General features: G+C 43.5%; 1 protein-coding gene across 1 annotated transcript in view; it reads left to right on the forward strand.

The window, feature by feature from the left end:
- Ndp (NDP, norrin cystine knot growth factor) overlaps positions 1 to 23,349 on the forward strand; it is a 26,890-nt gene continuing 3,541 nt past the window's right edge. Inside the window, exons 1-2 of the mRNA XM_004645313.2 lie at positions 1 to 393; positions 14,967 to 15,347. Coding sequence (XP_004645370.1) covers positions 15,174 to 15,347 — 174 coding nt within the window. The 5' untranslated portion in view covers positions 1 to 393; positions 14,967 to 15,173. The remainder of the gene's footprint in view (positions 394 to 14,966; positions 15,348 to 23,349) is intronic.

Here is a 23,349-nt window from a genome sequence, read left to right on the forward strand (position 1 = left end):
CATCCTGAGATGCTCCGCGGAAGGGAGCCGAGCAGTGGGCAGCGGCCGCGAGTCCCCGATAACGAGCGCCTCACATTTCCGTGGCATTTCCATTTGCTAGTGCTCTGCTGCGGCCGCACGCCTGATTGATATATGCCTGCAATGGCACTTTTCCATTTGACACACACACTCTCTCTCCCTCTCTCTCCCTCTCTCTCTCTCTCTCCCTCTCTCTCTCTCCCTCTCTCTCTCTCTGTGTCGCTTAAACAACAGTCCTAACTTTTGTGTGTTGCAAATATAAAAGGCAAAGCCATGTGACAGAGGGACAGAAGAACAAAGCATTTGGAAGTAACAGGACCTCTTTCTAGCTCTCAGAAAAGTCTGAGAAGAAACGAGCCCTGCGTTTCCCCCAAGGTAAGCAGGAAAACAAGCGCTGACGGCTTGCCTAGGACATTGCTTCTTTCCAAACTGAGCCTTTCATCCTCCTCTCAGACAAAGAGACAACCTTTAAATACCACTTACATTTGCATTACTTTAATTTGCATTAATTTGTAGCATGCTAGCCTTGTGTTTTCTAAATGAAAGGGTCTTTGAAGTCTGTGACAGAGCAAGGAGCCTTCTCGAGAAGCTCGAAAATATCTTTTGGTTTGATTTAGAATTCTTTTCAGACTCTCTGCGTAGTTAGACGTAACTTTGTAATGGTTCTTATATTTGCCCCTGTGGAAGGGGACAGAGAAGGAGCAACTCGCCGACATGGACCCACGGAGCCCTGTATCTTCCTCACCGCCCTCATCCCACTTACAATGGGGGCACTATTAGCTCAGGCGAGCCTGTGAGGTTCAACGCGCACTGTTTACTTTTATTACTACTTATGTATGCTGCTGAGCTCTTGCCAGGGCTGTGCCGGAGTGCTCAGAATGACTTCAAACAATAAGCAACGTTCCTTTCTGGCTTTTGGTGTCACACTTTGTAGGAATCTTGCTGCTTTGCATTCTTCTCCCAACGCGTGTGGGACTTCGCTTTCATACATGCATTGGGGAGCATCGGGGACAGATGAGGATGGTTCACCCGTATGATTTTGATTGGGCACAAAGTCTGAGGAAATGCATGCTGTTTGCCTTGGCCTTATTGCAAGAGGTTATTTTTAGTAGTCAGCTTGTCCCAATAGCAGCACCAATGCTACAATGTCCAAGGAGTGACGGGAGCGGATGCTCCCACCAGCACAGGGACCAGGACCTGGAGGGATGACTCCTACAGACACCTGAGGAATATTTACAGGCTTCTTTCAAACTCCGGAATTCAAGTTCTCCCTTTAAATGAACAATTGAGCTGTAGGAGGCCTGAGCATAACTCTTTCTTAGGGGACTGGAAGTTTGATTGTGTTTAGAATGTTAATGACTCAGAACTCCCAGGAAAGAGGCTCCTTGTAACGGCCAAACCCAGATAAGCCTCCAGGAAAGAGGCAGCCTCCCAGCTCAACTGAGATTCAGGTGCATGCGTGAAAGAAAGGTATTTGGCAAGATGGGAGTTCTGAGTGCTTTCTGACTATCATTGTTAACAGCTGTGGCTACTGCAAAGCATGCCTCTTTTAATTTCTAATATTAGTGTATTTTAATTATAAGAAGCTGGCAGAAGTAAATTGCTTCAACATGTAACATTCAATACTAGGTGTGTTTAGAAGGGATAGAGGTGCCTACAGCTCAGTGTTGAGTGTGGGTGGCAAAGACAGCGGGGACTACAGACTTCTCTGTTGAGCATTTAGACTTTATGCAAGTGTCTGTTCATTTTCTTCTCACCAGTCTTGCTTCTTGAAAGAGAATTTTAGGGTCCTCTTGACCCATTTTCATTGTGGACCTAGGTATGACTTTTGAGAAACTTTTCTGATTTTGTTTGATAACTAGCCTAACAAGCATTGTTGAATACAAATCTGACTTTTGAATGAATTAATTCACAACTTCAGAATATTCACTATTTAAGAAAGCCCTTAACAAGATAATATGGATTCTATTGTTAAAAAACCTTATAGTGATTTTGCTTAAAACGGCTTCACTTAGTACAGCAGTTAGCCGAATCAAAACAATTTTCTTAAACCATTACTCAGGTCATTATATGCTAGTGTTTGAACACAACATGCAGTGTATTGCATCATTTATTTTAAAATACATTTGCTTCAGGTAACGGGAGAACTGACTGAGGCCTTCTTCTGAGATTGTGTATCAAGCCTCTGACACCCACAGATGGAAAGGTGCCGGTGGAGTTTTCAATCTTAATTTGAATTCCAGTGACACTGTCAAGGGGCAAATAAATCACTTTTCAATACATTTAACAATTTCCAACTCATTTATTTTCCTGGGCCCTTGAAAAATGTGGTGAGTTTCTCGGAATTATAGCCACCAATGGTGGCCGGTGATTTTTACTCTATTTTAAGAACTCATAATTTAAGCACTATTATTCTTAAGGGTGAACTGTTCATCCCATCATTCTTTTAATAATATTGGTCAGGCGTTGGCAATATGCCTGGTACTATGCTAGTCCTGTTGGATACAAAGGTGAGTGAAGCATTGTCCTACCCCTTTATTCTCTGACTGTAAACTCACTCCAGTTAGATTTTTGTTCCAAAATGGGCTTTGCTGATAGGTAATGTGGGTAAAAACAGATCATTTAAAATAGCAGTTCGTGTCTGGATTTACTGGACATGGTTCTCACTTATCAGTGGGTTTGCTTTCCACTTAGGATGGAGGAGTTCCTGTTAGCACTTGATCAGCAGATCCCGGGTAGATCTAACATGCCCGGTGAATGCGCTACAGTCTTACCAGCCTGGGGAAGCAGGAGAAGCCTGGAAAAAGAGCAATTTAGCCTTTCTCTGTTCTCTTGAGGGCCCTTCTGAAAGGCCCACATGCTGTCTATGTTGGGGGCGGAGTGTGAGCCACCTACTCAGCAGCTGACATCAGGGCCACTGGATGACTCACTGTATTAGAAACATGCAGGAGGAAGACGTAGTCACCATCTCCCACCACTGCCCAGTTGCACTTTCAGGATCACTGCAGTCAATGGGGCTGGCCCGTAGTCAGGGGGCCCCTGGGAACTGGCAGTAGGAAGTTGCTCCCCCAACCCAAATCTCGGAGTCTCACACAGTGTTGCTTTGAAATAACTGTTTCTGGTGGTTTAGCACATGGTTAGGTTACTGGGGAAAAACCCTGAAGGCAGCATCACCAGGAACCTTGATTCGGTCCTTATCAGCAGACAATGCCCAATGCCCCTGTGGTTGGATTCAAATGCCTACGTCTCCCTGGGGTGCCTAACTCACCCTAGGCAGCCCTCAGCTTCTTGGCTGTGGGCCTTCAAGCTCATCCTTACCTCTCTCCATGATAATCACTGAATACTACTTGGTCTTGGCAGGCTGGCAAGAACAGAGGGGATGGGAAAGCAGGTGGAAAGGCTGAGCAGTGCTAACACTGAGCAGGGCAGCAAGGGCTGGGGAGAGTGGGGGAACTCCAGGGCCTGGACTGCTGCGGCCAGTCCTGGCTGTGATCAGCTGTCATTTCCTCTTCGTGTATGACACTGTAGAGCATATTAAAATTTCTCTGGGATGGTATGTTTGGAATTCCTCTGATGCCCCACCTCACCAACTTACCCGGACAATAAAAGCAAGGTTGTAAGCCTTTGAACAGCTGGCCGGCTATATATTTCCCCTCTTTCCTTCACATAATCTAATTCAGAAAAGAATCCAGCTAACTGGCAGTGCCACGTCTGGGTACTTCTTTTCTGCAAGTCTGTCCTCCACCACCTCCTCCAGCTGGCCCTGGAATCTTCCTGGGTGGCATGTGGCTATTCTTTTCTTTTGCTCAGGACTGCTCCCAGCCCGCCCCCTTTTCCTTTTGCCTGAGCTCCTTCCATTGTGAGCTGCTCTTTGCTTGTCTGTTTTCCAGACAGCCTGGGTCCTGTTCCATCCGGGGCGAACAGCCTATGAGGTCTCCTCATCTCCATAGTATTCCCAGGATGTCATTCTTGGCACCAGCTCTGCTGAGCTGATAGGATATGGGGGCTTTTTTGTAGTCCTGAGCCTGAACCCACTTGTGGAGAGGAGCAGCCACGTGGCTCCCCAAGAGCAGGGCCAGAGTGACCCGGGCTGGCAGGGACAAGCATACCATCACAGTGACCCGGACATCTTTGCAAAGGCCTGGGGGTGGGAGCGCTATGGGAACGCCTGGATGCACTTCGGCCCACATTGAGAGAAATGTGGTTGTTCTCTGTTTCAGAGGGAGAGACAAGTGACTTGGAACAAAGCTCCAGGATCCTTGGGCCCTGCACTATCCTCTTTCTTCATCCTACTCGCATCTCTGTCCCCCACCCCCAAACAGAAAGGAGAGACAGGACTTTTAATTTGGCCAGTCCAATCCTAAATGTGTTTATGGAACCTGTTTGGTGAAAGAGAGGGGAGAAATAGATCCTAGGCTGAGCCCAGTGAAAATGCATGGGGCTTTGGAAAAGGAGCGCGCCCTCCTCCCAGCAGAACAACAGTTTGGCTGATGGGTTGCAAATGGGGGGCACTGGACTTCTCAATGAGAAATTTCCACTTGAGACCCTCCCTGTGCAGCGTCCTTAAAAGATGCTGCTAACGTCCTTGTGATCAAGAGGTATTAAAGAACAATCCATACAGCAGCTTTTTACTCCTTTTCTTTTCCTGGGGGCTTTGGTTCTTTGGTTGGTTTTTCCAAATTAGCTAAAGTTCATTAAAAGACCTAAAAGGAAAAATTTAAAACAGCTGAAGTAAAATGAGTCTTTTCCTGTTAGCTTGAGGAGAGAGAGAGAGAGAGAGAGAGAGAGAGAGAGAGAGAGAGAGAGAACAGAACCAATTCTCTACTTCTTGAGTTTTAATATGAATTATTCCATACAAGTCCCTAGGCTAGAGGATCTATTTAAAGATGCCTGGCAGCAGAAAGGGAGAGGGTAAAAATACAACCACTCTTTTGTCCATCAAAGGTTTTCTTTGGGAGGACATTAAGAGCATTCCTGTTTTCCTGTCTGCCTCTGCCAATGGCAGAGTTCCAACTGGTAGTACCCACTCCTCACCCATCAGGTCAGCAACCTTGAATTTCTATATTGATTCCAGGAGAAAACAAAGGGTGGGAAATCCTTCTGGAAGCCCCCATATGCTTGCAGTGGGGCAAGGGCGGCTGGAACTGAAATGAGCGCTGGCTCCACTGTGCAGGTTTCCCACTGCCAATGTGCTTGCCCGTGCATCTGAGTTTTTGTGGGACATGGTAGTGATGGGGTTATTTCTGATGCCACTTCCCTCACATCTGCACAACTTCCTTCTTGTATCTCTGGCAATGGTTTGCATGGTACCACTCAAGCCGACTCTCCCTTTGGTCAGAGGGTCTCTGAGCCTTATAGATTGGTAAGAATCACACTCTCTTCAACCAAGCACCCTAAGATGGGCCTTACAGTCTGGAACAACTACTTTCTTGTTAGAAAGAGTGCTGACTCAGAAGAGTCAAAGAATGGGTAACTTCAGTTGGCAATATGTCCCCAGTGCTTATAATCAGGAATTCTTCCAACTGGGGCTTATTTCACCCTCTTGTCAAAAATCTGGCCATGAACACTGACTGGTAGCCGGGTGTAAGATTTGTAGTAGATATCCTTCTTTTTTTCTCTGCAAAACTAAATGATCCTGACAATTTGGTCTCTTTCAAAGCCTGGCTCTGCTCCAACTTTTTCTTTTAAACTGTGATTCAACCAATTGAGATATCTTTTAGAAATGAAAGGGCAACAGGTTAAGGTATTCTAGAAAGTTGATGAGCTGTCAGAAAATTCTCAGGGGTGACCTTTCTATGGTGTCACAAACTGACAATAGCCCTGAAGGTGGAGTCCCCTTCCATCCTTTCATCCCTAAGGAATAAAAATAGGAAGAGAGCAGGCCACAGGAGATGTAACAAAAGAGCAGGAAGAAGAATTATTTCTGATGTTCAAAATCTGCAACTACCCTTTCAATTTTTTCAAATAGCACAATTTCAGAAAGGGAAGTATCCCTTCGTTTTGCTTCTTCCCTCCCAGGAAGGGATTTGAAGTTGTCTTCTTTACCTGAAAAGAAGGTCAGCTCTTCGAGAAAAACAGCTCTCACACAGCTCCAAGTAAAACGCAGGTACACACATTCCCAAAATGAATGTGAAGAATCAAAAGAAATCCAATCCTCAAAGTCCAGTGTTTCTTTCATTTCAAGCGGATATTTTAGGCCTTAATATGTTTCTGTGATTCTTCCCCTTCTCCTAAATTATAGAAAATTACTCCTTTTCAGCATTTAAATTTTTCTCCTGAGGTTTGGAATCCAAAGACAGAATAGGAGGGCTGGCCCTCCAAACACATAGCTACAGTACGCATGCTTTAGGCAAAGCAAAATACCGAGCACCAGCAGCCCAACATGTTCGGTGTGGTGAGTAATGTAGGGAAACATTTGCATGTCATTTTCTGTGTTAACTTTGTCCTTCTCACACAGACCTGTCCCACCAAGTGTTCTCGGTTGCAGCAAGGTCAAATTCAGGATTCAAATCTTACCATGGGGCAGAAAAGGCAAATTGAATGGGGAGTGGAAAGAGTGAGCTGCTCCTAGCACGCATGCCCCGTTCCTAACTAAGGGCCCTACAGCTGTTAGGTGAGATCACTACCCACCATTCCAGAATGTGGTTGGGGGTGAGGAGATTCAAGTGCAGCTTTGGAAACACTCTGCTGGCCACTTTGAAGAAAAGCCAACATACTCATTTGGCTCCAGAGCAAAAGGGAGCCGGTCCCCTGAGCTAACACTGGTCACCTCTCTTTTCCTCAGGCCAGGTCACAGCCAGCAGTCCCATGGTGGAGCAAGAGCACAGTTATTTTGGCACAAGGGTCCTCAGAACCCCTGGCCATCCTTTCTTGGGGAAGGCATATATTCACATGACTGGGCACCATTGAGTCCCCCTGGTTGGGCAAATCCCACTTTGTTGCCAAAGGGTCTTAGGCAAGGTGAGCAGTAGATTCTGTCTCATTCCTTGAGAGACACCCCTCTCCTCACCTTTCCTGGGAGGAAGTGGCTAAAATGAAAGGAACCTACCCTTTTTGAAATTGTGCTGCTTGAAAAAAAATGTGGAAAAACAGTTGCAGATTTTAAACATCAAAAATTAGCCTTCCTCTTCTATTGTTACTTCTTTTGTGGCTTCCACTCCCTGTATTTTTATTCTCTGGGGAATGAAAGGATGGAGGGAGTCTGCATGCTTCGAGCTACTGGTGATTTGTGGCACTGTAGAAAGGCTACCCCTAAGCATTTTTTGACAGCTCATCACCATATCAGTCACAGCTTATAGTCCAGTGGCTAGATTTACAGACAGAATCCAAATCCCCAGAGGAAAAGACTTCAACAGAAAAATGCTTCCCAACACTCGGGTAATCAGACCTGGTCATTTCCAATTTATGAAGGGCTTAGATTCTAAGAGTCAATTAGTTATGTCAACTGCCAAGAACTCAGAACAAGTCTTTCCATAGAAACTATGGGAGCTCACAGATGCCCAGTATAGGATCCAACAGCCATATCCAAAGGTCAGTTTCTTTAGATTTTAATCCCAGTTCAAGGCTTCAGGAATAATCTTCCTCCAACACAGATGGTTTATAGATGTTTTACTAGGCAGAATAATTTGCCCTTTGCCACAGAGACCTTATTAATTCTTCTTCTGATCAGGTTTCTTTTTCTATTTGAAGCCAGAGCATGACAGATGGCCTACTGAAGCACAGTTTAGGAATAAGGATGGTCCACAAGAATGGTACAGGGGAGGTGAACTCAGTCCGTGTCCCCATCATTATCAAATGAAAGAAGGCTCATTCTAGCATGATTAATGACTGTTCAATCTTCTCTTCTCCCCATTTATGCTTTGGAGGAAACTAGAAAGAAAGACCAAAATATTAAGACAACTGTAAAAGAAATAGAAACTGGTTCAATATGTTCACTAAGCACTTCCTATTATTACTAAGACATTGACTTATGAACTACATTTAATACATTGCAAACACTAAATCAATTAACATTAAAAACTACTTTCATTTCACTTCGCATATATGGCCTTATCAAGGGGCAAATTTTTAGAGCCCAGCATTCAGTATTAGCTCAGGGACCACGTCAGAAGTGGTTTAATCTCTGTAGTAGTCATTAACTCCTTTAGTAAGAAGGAAAGTCTTGCTGTAGCATTCTTTTGGGGGACTGTGGAGCTCCAGAGCAGGTGTTGCTCTCTGAGAAGCTTGGATTGAGCTTGAGACTATTGAAAATGGATGGAGTTATGGAAGCATCCATTCATTTTGTAGGTGAGGAAATGAGTTCTAGAGAAGAGAAGGGACTTGATGAGGATCACATGACCAATAGTGAAAGGGCAGAACTCAGAGCCTGAGTGTCATCAGATCAGTTTTGCTTTTACTTGGCCAGACAAGAGTAGGGTGTCCTGGAGGTTTCAGAATGCAGTGGAATAATTATCCAATATTTCTGACAAATGGGTGCAAACTACTGGGACAGGGGCACTAACAAGACAGAGTGACAATGGGTCTGGGGAGGGAACTATGCAGGTACAGGTCAGTGGGAGTTTGGGTAACAGTGAGATATTCCTCTGGATTCTTTTACAATATGTAAAAGTTAAGATTTTAAGTTTTAATCCAACCAAATGTCAAGTTCTCCCAGTATGATCCCTCCCCAGACTATAAAACTATTCAAGCCAAGGACACACATATGCAAGTGGCACCACTTGACTGTGACCCCTCCTCCTTCCTCAATTATTTCTATTCCCAGTCCTCTGAGCACAGTTGTACCCAGAATTGTGACTGATTACCTCTAGCTTTATTCCTCTCTCTCTTTTGTTTTTTCTATCTCATTTTCTTTCTTTCTTTCTTTTCTTTTCTTTTTTTTTTTCAGAACTGGGGATTGAACTCAGGCCCTTGTGCTTGCCAGGGAAGCGCTTATTCTACTGAGCTATCTCCCCAGCCCCATATCTCTTTTCCTTTCTGCATTACCCCTGTCACTGGGCTTGCCACAAGTGGCTAGTTATGCATATCAAGAGAACACAGAATCCTATCATGGACTGGAGGAATGTCATTTTATTTTACTTTTTGCAGCACCATGGATTGAACCCAGGGCCTTCACACTGAGCTACGACTTCAGACCATTTTTCCTTTATTATTTTGCAATGGGGTTTTGTGAAGTTACTAAGTTGCTCAAGTTGGGATCGAACGTGATCAGCCTGTCTTGGTCTTCCACAGTGTTAGAAGTACAGGCTAGCCCTACTGTTTAATTGCAAGGATGTTGTCTTTTCTCTTAAGTTAGTACCATGGGGCTAGCCACTGCTTCCTGCTATACAATGGACACCATGGGATGAAAGGGACAAGTGCACTTTCTCTGTACTGACCTTGAGGCTGCCCATCGTTGGAGATACCTGGGTTGGCAGGCTGGTGGCCGAGCAGCTTTCCAACTTGGGACTGCTGCCTCTAGGTCAGACTTGGCTGCTACTCATGTGTTGTCAGCTAGGAGTAATACTAAAAACCATTCATTAAGCACTCAAGATGCTTTAGAAAATTCAACACACCGTTTACAGTTTATAAATTAAGGGCCTTGGGAAGAAGTGTCTGACTTGTTCTCTAAGGCATCTAGTTGACTAGATCCCATTGGAATTCTGTGAGTTCCTGGGAAGGAGCTACTGAGCACATCGCAGACTGAATTAGACCTAGACTTTCTTGCTTTTCCAATCCTTGTATGAAGTGTTATCTAGCAGCAAGTTTTCTTCCCACACATTCACATCTTTGATGTTTTCGATGAGGGATGATTCCTCTGAGAGAGGCTCTGTGTTTCTGCCATCTTTACCTCATTCATGCTTCATATCATGTTTTAAAAAATTAGAATACATATTAAATAATTCTGTCTGATATTCTAACTGTTTCAAAGCCATTATATTTTATCTGCCTCACTGAATCTTCTTAGGAATGGTGCAATGCCAGTCAGATATGAGTTCTATGTTAAGAGAGTTTAGTAATGTGTCTAAAAAAAGTGACCCAGGAAAACAATGGCTAATATTTTGCTAGTAGATGCAGTGAACTAGAAGAAGGATCTGGGATAAGACCTGTGTTTTCCCTGACCCTCATATCTTGTTTTTATTCTTTTATTTTTTGATACTATGAATTGAACTCAGGAGATTGGCATATTCTCTACCACTGAACTCCACCCCTAGCTTCCCCCATTCTTCTGCTCTAGAGTGAAAGAAAACATATAGTAGGCATTCTGTGAATATGTGAAGTATTTATTGAAAGAAATCACAGAAGGGAACACCTACACTATTAGCACTGAAAACAGCCCAGGAAGAAATTTGGGTATTGAAGCATCGCCCTCCTTTGCCTGGCATGCAGGGCAAGAATAAGGCCATTCTTGGCACATGCTGCTTGTCTTAGCCTGTTTCTGGAATCACTTGTGTGAAACCAGTACTTCACTCGCTGCCAGGCAGAAGGTCAGCCCAAGAGTGAGCTGATCCATGGGCACAATACCATCTCTCACCCAGGAGGCTGCTATGTTATTTCACTGAGGATGACAGGTGGGAAATCTGGGCACCAGTTGTTCTTTTCCACTGATATCGTTTGGAGGGTAGCTCCAAAGTCGGGCATGCCAGCCTACGTGCCTCTCTTGCAGGCAGAGGCTCCACGTTGGAGCTATTAGAATGCAGATTCTGTACATTGGCCAAATCCATGTCTCACAGACTGCAGCCAGATCTCAGGGCAGCCATAGGACTTTGGAGTTCAGCAAGAATGTTATTCTCTCATTCAACCCATCATTGGCTGGGCCAAGGTCTTAAGTCTTGATAGGAAGTACCTGCTTTTGTGACACATGACTTTAAAAAAATTAAGTTAGTTTGGAGAAAATGGTAGAAGCTCTCACAAGGCAGAGATACTCTAGGCTATCAGAGAGTGAGGATCCCAGTGGTGAGAATTTCCTTGATTCTTGCTTTTCCTTGATTTCCTGCATTCTGTGAGCCCACTCCGAATTCTCTCACCTGTGTGTACCCTGACCAACACAATGTGAAGACAAGCCTACCTCACATTTCTCTTTTCTCCAGCTTTATTTCTATTTCTTCTTCAACACAGCAGTATTGGTTCATTAAATTTGAAGATTTCAGGAAAAAAAATCCCACTGTTATGATGTGAAAATCTCTCTCGCTCCTGTCCTGGGTTTTGAACTCAGAGCCCCAAGCATGCACATATTCTACCAGTAAGCTGAATCTCATCCATATTTTATTTTATCTTATATTTTATTTTGAGACAGGGTCTCTCTAAGTTTCTTATGTTATTCTGGCACTTGTGATACTCCTGCCTTCGCTTCCCACAGTGTTCATAGAGTAGATGTGCACCACCAGGCCAGGCTAAGTTATGTTTTGATGGCTCTACCACTCAGTGCTATATTCATATTGTTTGGCTTATTTCAGCATATTTCTTTAATACAAGAACCAAAAAAATTACGTTTTGTAAGTGTATTGAAATGAAAATTCTATCTCTCAGAACTAGGGTTGAAGCAGCTTTTCCCCTGCCATTTTCTTAGTTTTTATTATTATTTCTGGGTTGAGTTTCTCACATGTAAACATGAAGTTAGTTACAAACCTACATTGTGTGTGACACTATCTCATCAGTATAAACCTCATAATATCTATTTGCAACTGTTTTATCCATTTTTTTCTTAAAAAATTTAACTGTGCTTGCAATTCAGGACGTTTCTACTAGGTGGCAGTAGTGTGCAGGACACAATGTTGCATCTGGAAGAGTCACTAACTCATCTTCCCAGTTTATGAGAAATGTAAATATACTGTTATCAAAATACTCAAGATGACATAAACAAAACATTAGTTACCAGTTTTAAACTAAGCTTTTGAATGAAAAAGCCTTAGGTGGATGTGGTAGTACACACCTATAATTCCTCTGTAGAGGTTGAAGGTGTGAGAATCAAAAGTTCCAGCCCAGCCTAGGCAACTTAGTGACTTAGTGACAACTTGTCTCAAAGAAGGAGAAGAAGGAGAAGGAGAAGGAGAAGGAGAAGAAGGAGAAGGAGAAGGAATCCTAAAAGAGCTGGGGAATGTAGCTTAGTGCAAAAACCTTGAATCCAATTTCCAGAGAAAGAGAGAGAGGGAGAGGCAATGAGCAAGGGAGAAAGAATTTCATTAGTTTTTGAGTATCTTTGCAGTCTCTCTCTCTCTCTCTCTCTCTCTCTCTCTCTCTCTCTCTCTCTCTCCATCCCAGCCTGTTTAAATGCAAATAGGCACATAAAATTTCTGAATATTAATGTAGTTATCCAGTATTCCATTGTATGAATATAGTATAATATAATGGACTGATCCCCTATTAATGGATATTTTGTGCTGTTCCCAATTTTATGATTTTATGGTATTACAACCATGTGCTCATGTGATATCACATATAATATAATCCACAGAAACAGGATTGTTAGATCTTAGTGATACATTCATATTTCAAAAAGAAATTGGCCTATATAGAATTTGTACTGATTTATTTTTCTGCACTATTTCCAAAATGGGTTTATTTTCCCACAGCCTAGTCAACAGAGCTCATGACTAGACTTTTTAGGTCTGATTGGTTGAACAAAATATCTTCACGTACTTAATTTTCAGTTCTCTTAAATGAAAGTCGATGTCTCTTTTCTATTCGGAAGGGCCCTTTATATTTTCTTCCTTGTGAAGAAAATGGACATGCCAACAAGTACAACCACCCAGACATGTGTGGTGATCAGTCCCTGATGTTGTTGCTTGTTTCTTCCATCATGCCAGACATGTTTTTCTTCCCTTTGCTCTGCGCATTTAACGGAGCTTGTCAATGGCCACGGCGCTGAAGAGAAGGTGCTGGCAGTGGAGGGGAGAGCCAAGACTGGCATGTCTGCTTTCCCTTCGCCCTTCTGCCAGTGACTCCTGGGGGACTATCTGTAGATTGCAGGAGTGAAAGGAGAAATCAAATCAGTTCTCTTTCTGAGACTAATTAAGGCTTCAAAGAGACAGATAACCACTAGTGATAATTTAGTCTTATTGAAACTCAAGAAATGCTTAGTGATATTGCATCCCCCAGAACACAGATGCCAAGGAAGTGCTGGCTTTTCGAGCTGAGATCTTGCTGAATTTCAGGGGTTGTGGGTACAGGAAAAGCTGTTTTAAAAGTATGGTTTGTTGTATAGAAAAAAAAGAAATTGCTTTCATTAGCTGTATTAATTGCACGTATTAATGGGCTTCAGTGAGTTATTTCCTCACATGTGCATAGCACACACTGACTGAATCCGATCACCCTTCAAAAATGCTTTTTGGAATCTTTTGCGGATGTCAAACTTCGTGTGCAAGTTAGATTCATTTTAATGAGATACTTCACAAAAGGAAAATGGTAAGAGCTGGTATGAAAAGGGTCTGTTCAATTTTAGGATTGCCTTTTAGAGATGGCAGTAGCTGAATCTGCAGCTATTAAGTGGTAGCATTTTAGAGCAGGATGGCAGAGCACATGCTCTCTGTCAACTCTCTGACCCTTCAGATGTGGGGCTGGAGGCATTTAAAAGAGCTGTGCAAATTGCTCCTACTATGAGCAGCAATGCCATGACTTGAGTCCAGGTAGGTCTCGCCTTTCCTGGTCCCTGTTCTTCCTGAAAGTTGCAGGACTTCTACAACACATACATTTCCCCTTGGTCAGAGCCAAGGATGCGCTGCTCTAAAGCTGCCCTATATCACAATCTTCTGCCCTCTGAATTCCCTGCCCTATGCTTGCAAGACAGCCAGTTGCAGCTAAGTAGGCCCAAGGCCACTCTATTAGAACAAAACCAATTGGCTTATACTGACTTGAACTTCTAATCTTGATCGTATCAACATTTTGCCGGTTTATTCAGGCTGTTCATGAGTAGGAAGTTGAAAAAAATGTACTGTGAACAAAACAATCAAACTTTGATCTGAAATACCTTTGAAAGTTTTTCTGAGCCTTTAATTATCCCATTCCTTTGGTTTGGGATATAATGTCAACCCCCCCCCATTTCCCTAAATGTTTGAACATATTTTTGATACTGTTTTCCGGTGTAATAAAAAGCATCAGTGTGGTCCATGCCTAGGAGGGTTCGTGAGGTGATTTGAGGAGATCTCTGGACCTCAGTCCTTTGACCAGGAGGTATGGTTAAAAGAACAAAGCAAATGTCAGGAAAACCAGTCTAGCATAATCCTAGTTTAATGGTAAATCTCTGCTCCAATGGCCACCTTCTTTTTCAAATTATCCCATGGGCTCAGGCTACAAAGGCTCTGCAGAAGTGTGTGACTCTGCTGGGAAATACACATGTGTGCCTTAACGATGCTGGAGGCCAGTGCAAGTAATGTGTGTTTCAGATGCAGTTGGCTGTTGATGCTGGGTGGCATGGCGCTTAAAACAAAAACAGGATGAGCCCAGAGCGCAGAAGTGGAAAATTAGGTGGGTGGGTGAGCTTGGGCTTGGAAATGGAAAATGTGTTCCCCTGGGGTGTGGCCCGTGTTCATTAGCACTGACCTGCCGCCTCTCTAGCCCTGGAAGCTGATGTTGACACCAAAGCTTCCTGAGAAACTGAATAGACCCTCCTGCTCCTACCAACCAAGGGGAAAGATGAGACCACCCAACTGAGTGACACTGTGGCCAGAACCACATGTTTAATATTTGCCATAGGTTCAAATTATTCTTGCCCTTAGGATCACGGACTCCAGCAATTAGAGTCCACATGTGCTTTCATTAAATCGTTGTGTCCACTTCCAAATGGTTATGAATATGTAGTATAAGCATTGAGGGGTGGGAAGTGGAATAGATGACAGTTTATGCTAATTACACTGTAGAAACCAATATTCTCCACTCAAAATGAAATGGAAAAACTCTACTTAATACCTCCTGGGTTCCATTAGTGTTTCTGAGTAAATATTTCTGGGGGAAAATAATTTCTATTTTCATTCCAGCTGTGCAGCAGATCCCATGGCGATGGACTGCCAGTGCAAAGAGTAAGACAAAACTCCGGCATACAAAGGACAATGACAACCACAAAGCTTCAGCCAGATCCTGCCCTTGCCTTGAAAGGAACTGGATCCTAGGAGGTGAAGGCATTTCTAATTGTTTGTCCTCTGCCTCCCTCTGCTGTTATTCCAGAGAAGTGTTTCCTTCCAACAATGAGAAATCATGTACTAGCTGCATCCTTTTCCATGCTCTCCCTGCTGGCGGTAATGGGAGACACAGACAGCAAAACAGACAGCTCGTTTATGATGGACTCAGACCCTCGACGCTGCATGAGGCACCACTATGTTGATTCTATCAGTCACCCACTATACAAGTGTAGCTCAAAGGTAAGAACAAGGTCTTTGTGAGGGCAGCATCTGGCCCCTCCCCCTAACCACAAGAGAAGCCATAGCTCTTTGTCAGGGTTGGAGAACTATGTTCACAGCTGGAACTGTGGTGCAGTGACTGGCCTTCAGAGCTTGTGGGAGAAGCCTGCTTTTGGGGTTTCCCAGCATGCTTTTTACTTTTGTCAGCCTAATTGAGCATGTTACATCTCCACCCCAAGGGAGAGGTGTCTTTTGTCCCTGGCTATGAAGTATATGTATGAGCGGTATTGTCCGTTTTTCAGAAAAAAAACTATAGTCCTCAAGTTATTGTTATTCCCATCTCTACCAGCAATAAAGAGAATGGACAAGACTAGCACTCTGGAGCCTGAAGCAGGAGAATTACCAGTTCTCAGCCAGTCTGGGCCACATAGAGAATCCAGGACCAAGTCTGGACTACAGTATGACGAGACTCTGGTCTCGAAAAAACCCAGGGAATCTGATCGAATAATGGGGCATTCTCTCTTTTCAAAGAGTTTTCTCGTGAAATACTTGGTAACTGACTTTGTGCTGTGAGCCTTTTTCCATAGGCCATGTTTATGTTAAAATGAGCTCAAAAGCTAAGATGGCAATTTGATCATGTATCATTTTTATGTTGGTTGTCCAAGTTGCTCTTGTTCAGAAGGGTTGCATGCTTCTTACAGTGGCCACCTGTGTCTCAGTGTTACGACAAGGTGTGCAAAAGAATAACAGGCCTGAAAGGCCACCGAGAGTGGCCAGACACAGGGACCACCCAGAAGGCAGGCACATTATAGGGTGGAACAGACTCCAAATGAGAGTTCTCATGACTGTCACTGCCCCAAATAGTCATATGAATGAAATTTGTCCCTCTTGGTAAATACGAATTTGTTTAGTTCAACCTCAGAGATTTTCGCTTTTAGTTGAGACTAAAACCACTTAAACATTCTCATATGGCAAGTATTTTTAAAATTACTTGTATAATTAAGAATTTTTTATAATATCAGCCACTAGAATTAAGACCATAAAAGTCAATCTCTCCACCCACCACTTAAAAACATTACTTCAGTCTGCTTTTAAATTTTCCATAACTTCTGTGATTATAACCTAGTGAAGATGACTTGAATTAGTTTAGCACATCTAAAGCAGAGTAAAATCACTAGCCATTATATTAATAATACCTACAACTGTGGGAAAAATAGATTTTTCCACTTAAGAAAAATGTCCTTGGTCTTATTTATGCTTTTAAAACTTAAAAAAAGGCAGTAAGTAGAGGAATATGAATTTTTGCAAAGCCAAATAAAAATTCCTTCTTAGGAAAAGAAAACTAGGGACTGGGCAGTGTAGCTCAGGAGTAGAGCACTTGTGTAGCAGGCAGAAGGCCTGGGATTCCATCCCCAGTACTACAAAACAAAAGAAACACACAGGCATCTCACAAAGCAAAAACTAAAAGAAATTAAGAAATATGAGAAACATTTTACAGTCATGATTGCTTAGAAATTATAAGCTTGAGTAAGGTTGATGGTAGCAATTATTCACTGCTCTTCTGCTCCATTTCCCAAAGCAGAAAGCACTAATATTTAATGTTTCTTATTGGATGATTTCTCTTTTTCTTCACCTGTCTTCCATAATTACAACTCTTTAAAGAGAAAACAAGAATTAATGCTATTTCAATGAAAGTTCCATCTTGATGACAAGGAGGAACATAGAAAATAGGAGCACGAGCCTGCCATGGTGGTACATGCCTATGAGCCCAGGCCTCTAGGCAGGCGTGGCAGGTGGATCACAAATTCACTCCCAGCCTGAGGATCTAGCAATCAAGTGAGACCCTGCTTTAAAGTAAAAAAAAAATGAAAAACACTGGGAATATAGCTCAGTGAAAAGGTCCTTGGTTCAGTCTGCAGTAAACACACACACACACACACACACACACACACACACACGTACAGAACCTACAGAACGGGCTGGGCATGTGACATTATGGTAATGCATTTGCCCAGCATGGGTGAGGCCCTGGGTTTGGTCTCTAGGACAATAACAACAGAGGCAGTGGCAGCAACAAGAGGATAGAAGGGGGGAAAAAAGGAGCTCAAAAGTGATCTGGAAATACTGGGCAAAACGATAGTGGAAAAATGCTTTAACAAGTAGCACACTGACCCAAGGAAGGTCAAAGAAGAGGCGTCACTAATTCAAACCTACTGTACTCAGGCACAAGTCTTAGAAATAGACTAGTCTACTGTTCACCTTTGCTTCTCTCAGAATGTCACAGTCAATAACAGTGTGAAACTGTGATAATAAGAGAAATATTTGTAATTTCATGGGAACAATCTGTTCTGAAACATCCCAAACTGTCCCAAATATAGCAATAGTTTTATGTAAATGGTGCTTGTAATTATAAACCTTCCTTCCTTGGCCATAAAAATGTTTGGCAGAACCTCAACTACCCAGATCTTTTCGGGATTAGATTTTTTCTATGTATTCACGAGGAAAACTATTTCCATTTGGAAATACCCTATCATTTTTAATTTTTGCAGACTCAGGCTGATCTTCTTTCTAGTGGATCTTATTTAATGAAATTGTTCATTAGAAGGGCAGGCCAGATAGCTCAGAGGATTAAAGCACCGGCTTAGGCAGATGCAGGGAAGGGACCTTGGGTTTGATCCCCAGGCCTGTGGTGCCGGTCCTGCCCCCAGGGCACACTGAGATGGCAATTGAGACTGGGTGTGGTGGTACGTGCCTGTAATCCCAGCACTTGGGAGGTTGAAAATAGGAGGATCACTATGAGTCTGATCTATACAGTGAGACCCTGTAGATCCCATACTAAATACATAACAAAAAAATAAATTGTTCATTGGAGGCTTGGGATAAAACATTTAGACTAGAAAGAAGACACTAAGGTAAGATTTCTTCTCTCTCAAAAAATTTCCCCTTAACATCATGGTCAAAGCCATTATTTCCTAGATACAGGCTTATTGTTTGCCTATCAGTTAATGCCTCTGGCTTACATTTATTCAGTGTCTGGCCTTGTGCAGGCATGTGAAAGTTAGCACAACGTGACCAGGGGCAGGGAAGGAAGGACATGGTGGACTAATACATATCAGACATCTCACGCTATTCACTGCCAACAAATCTGTGACAGTACGTGTTAGTATTCCCACCTTAACTGTAAGGAAAGCTGAAATCTGAAAGAAAGCATAGATAAATACTTTGTTTAAAGCCATAAAGCCAAGAACTGCAGACAATGATGGCGTCTGTCTTGGAGCCCTCGTTTCTGTAAATGGTGCTTTAGGCTGCTTCCTTCTTCACATTGGAGGGGCACAAATAGAATGTAGGGGCCACTGTCTTAAACTCCAGCCTCAACTTTTGGCCTGCCAGCAGTAGTGGTATATGCACTACATGGCAATTTTTCCAGGAAAAATGATATAATAAGGGAAGCTTTTCTGGAAGCATTTGGTGGGACTCCCTGTTCATCCTCATCCTTAATTTGCAGTTGGCCAGGCCCAAGGTACTGTCACCAATTTCCTAGTGGTACAGGAATGGACTAATCCACAAGACCAGGGAGGACAGTATGACCTCAGTCTAGGATGTACCTGGTGACTGTGAGCTGGGACACCTTCTGGGTACAGGCTAGCGGGTTCATTTCCAATCTTCCCAAGAGACCATGTTTCCCTAAAACTCTGGCTTAAGGCTGTATAGTGTAGAAATGAGCTTCCTGGGACATATTTAAGAAAACTGAGGCATTCCAAGCTTTGAAACAACAGAAGCCTGGCTCCTCAGCTTGCCAAGTGGGGGACTTTGGGAAAGCCAGGTTATTCTTTGGTGTCTGTTGCTTTCCGTATAAAATGGAGCTGCCTCTTGGAGGGCGAGGGTGTGTGATGACTTTTGTAAAGTAGCCAGCCCAGAGTCCAGCATAGAACAGACATTTAATAAATGATATGACACTGATGATGAAGTTATAAACTAGACAGGTGCTTCGACTCACTTTCTATTTCAGTCACAGCAGAGGCCTCAATAACTGTTGGGATCTCCTACAGCCTTAAGGGATTAGGAAAATGAACCCCATTGGAGTTCTCCTTGGACACATGATGGGAAAGAAGAGCAAAGTAAATATAAGCCACTGTGCTGGGTGCTAAGAGGGAGGATGAAAGCAAAAGAGAAGTGGCCTCCCTTCCGGCTCACTTCCCTTACCAGGTGAGCAGAGGAACAGAGGTGCAGGGCTGAACTCTGGTCTCAGGCCAGGCAAGGGTTTCCACGAATGTTGAGAAACTGAGCTGGCAGGACAAGACTGAGAAGCCTGAGTAGGGTGAAAAATGGGAGCTGGCCACCCAGGTCAAGGAGCTGCACCAAGTTACAGATGCCTGAACTCTTGAGGGTCATGGGAGTGAGAGGTGCCCAAAGAACAGTGACAAAGGAGAAGGGGGAGGGCTGAAGGGACACAGCCTGTGAAAACTCCCAGGAGAAAAACAGACTTGGAGTGGCAAGGACTGATCTTCAGGCTTGGGGGAAGCTCTGAGGGCTCCAGTGTTATTTTCTACTGTCACCTGAGAAGTTCATGGGCTATGGTAGCAGAAATCAGGCGCATCATTTAACACAGTTGACCACTTGAGAACTATGACTTGGTTTTTAGAATAGGAGTAAATTTACACTGAATGTCTACCGTGTGCAGGTATTGTGGAAGATGTTGGGAATATAGAAATGGAAGAAAGAAAGAAGAGAATGAAAAGACAAGGTTTTGACCTTCATAGTGTTTCCACATCAATGCAGAGGGAAGAAAGGGAAATGTTTTAAGTCTAAAGGCCTTTCCATGTCTGTTGAATTTGGGACCTGAGTGATGGCACCAGACCCCAGTTGGAGTGAGCTGGGTTCCTGCCCAAACTTGCAGAGTTTCCACTGTCCCCAAGCTGCTTTGTTCTCCTGGTTCCTGTTTTGTTGGGATCCTCGGCCTGGCATGGACCCATTGCTGGGTCACTTGGGTTCTTGGAGATGAGTGGAACAGTTATTTAATGAAATTGCTGGTGAGGGAGGGAAGGAGAGAGGCATGGATAAATTTGGTCTTGAGGAGAAAAGGGTGCCATGGAAATAGGGGTGCAGTGTTCACTGCTAAGGACAAAGCAGAAATGTGTCCCTTACCATTGGGGTAAAATAGCCAACATGTTGGTCTAACATGAGAGGGGATGGAGTGTGTTCATTCTTATGCTAAAGGGTCAGCTGATTTGGTTCTGCATAGGTTTGGGAGTAGTTGTGCTGTACCTCACCAAGCCTGTGGGGAAAAGATGGGCCTTGTCTGCCTCTGGTGACAACATGGTCTGGACTCCCAGTGGCAGGTCACTGTAGAGCAGAGAAGGGCATGAGCTAGCTCATGCCACGGGGATTTGGTTTCAAATAAGCCTGTGTTGCATTCTAGCCTTGCCTTTTCCTAGATATGTGACTTAGGGCAAGTAACCAATGCTCTGAACCTCAGTTTCCTCATTTGTGATAATAGTACTGATCAGCATAGTACCTTTCATTTTTATTTAATGGTACAGGGACTCATTATGAAGCTTGGACTCAGTGATTCTCCTGTCTCAGCCTCCCCAGCACTGGGATTAGTGGCATGCACCACCACACACAGCATGCATGCACCACCACACAGAGGACTGAACTCAGGTCCTTGCATTTGCCAGGCAGGCATTTAGACCACTGAGCTCTTTCCTCAGCTCCCATAATGTCTTTCTTGTAGGATTGTTATGAAGATTAAATGAGATACTCATGTCCTAAGTAGTCAAAAAATGTTTCTTTGCCAGAAAGAAACACTTTCTGGTGGTGCACACTTTGAATCTAGTACTCGCTAGGAAGCTGAGATAGGAGAATCGGAAATTTAATCTCAGCCTGGTCAACTTAGTGACCCAATGAGACCCTGTCTAAAAAAAGAAGGAGGAGAAGGAATTGGAGGAGAAAAAGGAGGAGAAGCAGCAAAAGGCTGAGGAGTGTAGCTAGTGCAAAGGCCCTATGTCCAATTCTTAGTGCCTCAGAAAAACAAGTTCTTACTTGCTAAATAATTGCTTATAATGACTGAGCTAGAAAAGAAGCCCCAAACTTTAATGACCTCACAGACTTGCTACTCAAAGTATATCAGCCCAATAATATCAGCATCAACTGGGGCCTGAGGAAAAGTCTGGAATCCTAGGCCCACCCTAGAGCTACTCAATCAAAACTTGCATTTTAATAAGGTCCCAGCTGATTCATGTGCACATTCTGTTCTGAGAAGCTCTGGCTCTGGTCTGAAAGATGTCAGAAGATGTTCATGAAATGCTAGAACACGGAAGAGGCATACTCAAGGTAAAAGACTATCAAGAGTGAACCCAAAGGCTGGCCAAATAGCTCAGAGGATTAAAGCACCTGGAAGCAGATGCAGGGGCCAGGGGTTCGATCCCCAGGCCTGCTGTGAGACGACAATTGAGACTGGGCATGGTGCCACTTGCCTGTAATCCCAGCTCTTGGGAGGCTGTAAACAGGTGGATCACTATGAGTCCAATCCAGTAGTGAGACCCTGAACATCCTATAGACCCTTCCTTAAAATGTAGAAAAATAGAGTCAACCCAGAAAGGAGATAGTTGTCCTTCCATTCCTAAGTGATACCCATTAGTGGATCTAATCTTTGAAATTGCTACCTTATCCTTCAACACACACACAACAGAGATACGTTTCCTTCTGATTTACAACCTAGAGTGGAGATCTAAATACTTAACTATTCCAGAAAGGGAATTTACGTGTGTGTGTGTGTGTGTGTGTGTGTGTGTGTGTATTCAAAACATGAAGGACACAATAATTGTTTCATAGTTTCTTGAGGACAGGGCATTTGAATTTGGCCACAGAGGATAGATATCTGGGAACTCATCAGGTAGAGATGCATGCAAAGGACGTTCCTGGGATACAGAATACGTGAACAAAGGCAAGAGGAACAGGAATTGCAGGGCAGCTCCATGGACTCCTAAGTAGCTAACTTTGACCAGAAAAGCAGGGAGGGGGTGATGAGAACCACTCTAAGTGACACTGACAGCAGGGTGCACAAGACCTGGATTCCTGTTCAGGATTGTAGGATTTGTTCTGAAGGCTAGGAGTGGCTACCGAAGGTGTTTATTCTACATATCTGTGTAGTCTTCTTGTACAGAAAGTCAGCTGCCAAATCAAAGGGGTCAAGCCTGTTGGGGTGCTCCCCAGTTTCCTTTAGTGCTGGGATGTTTGTCTTTCACTGTGGGCTAGAGGTAGAGCTTGATAAGCTGAAAGTTTTCAGTGAGACCACAGTCAGTTTAACTCATCTGCAAATGGCCCTACACTGCTGATTTAGTCATTTTGGAGACAGCACTAGTGGCCTGGCCAGTGAGGTCTACACTTGGCACACCTGTGTGTGTATTGTCTTGCTATGATGGCCACATTGTCTCTGCCCTTCTGCTTTTAAGTCTGTTGGCACAGGTTCATCATATCCACTCAGACCAAAACCAGCTCTCTGAAGACTCGTTAGGAGTTGGCTCTGAGTAGCTAATTAGTCTACCAAATAGGTGATCTAGATTAGAGACCAGCGAATGTATCCCTGCTCCAAGGAAAGGTGTCAGGCAGTCCTTGCCATGGACTGGCAGCCATGGGAAGAAATTGGGGAAGATCCTGGACCTCTTCCTCCTACTAGAGAGCTGGGGATTGAACATTAGGGCTGGACATGCATGTACTTTGTGATTGACTTAGGACATAACATTCCTAAATCTGTTTCAAGTTATGTTTACTTTGTCCATCAATGTGAAGGGCAGGTAAGAGAGAATCAAAAGCTTTAATAAAACCAAGAATCTACAGCTGCCATTTTTTCTCTACCTCTATGATCTCTCAGAGAAACATAAATCAGCTGATTTAGCCTGACTTTATTCTGCCCCTCTCTCAGCTTGGGTTTTTTTTTCTCTTCTTTCTTTCTTTCTTTCTTTCTTTCTTTCTTTCTTTCTTTCTTTCTTTCTTTCTTTCTTTCTTTCTTCTTTCTTTCTTT

Source organism: Octodon degus, unplaced genomic scaffold (genome assembly GCF_000260255.1).
Source record: "Octodon degus isolate 3935 unplaced genomic scaffold, OctDeg1.0 scaffold00223, whole genome shotgun sequence".
Taxonomy (NCBI): Eukaryota; Metazoa; Chordata; class Mammalia; order Rodentia; family Octodontidae; genus Octodon; species Octodon degus.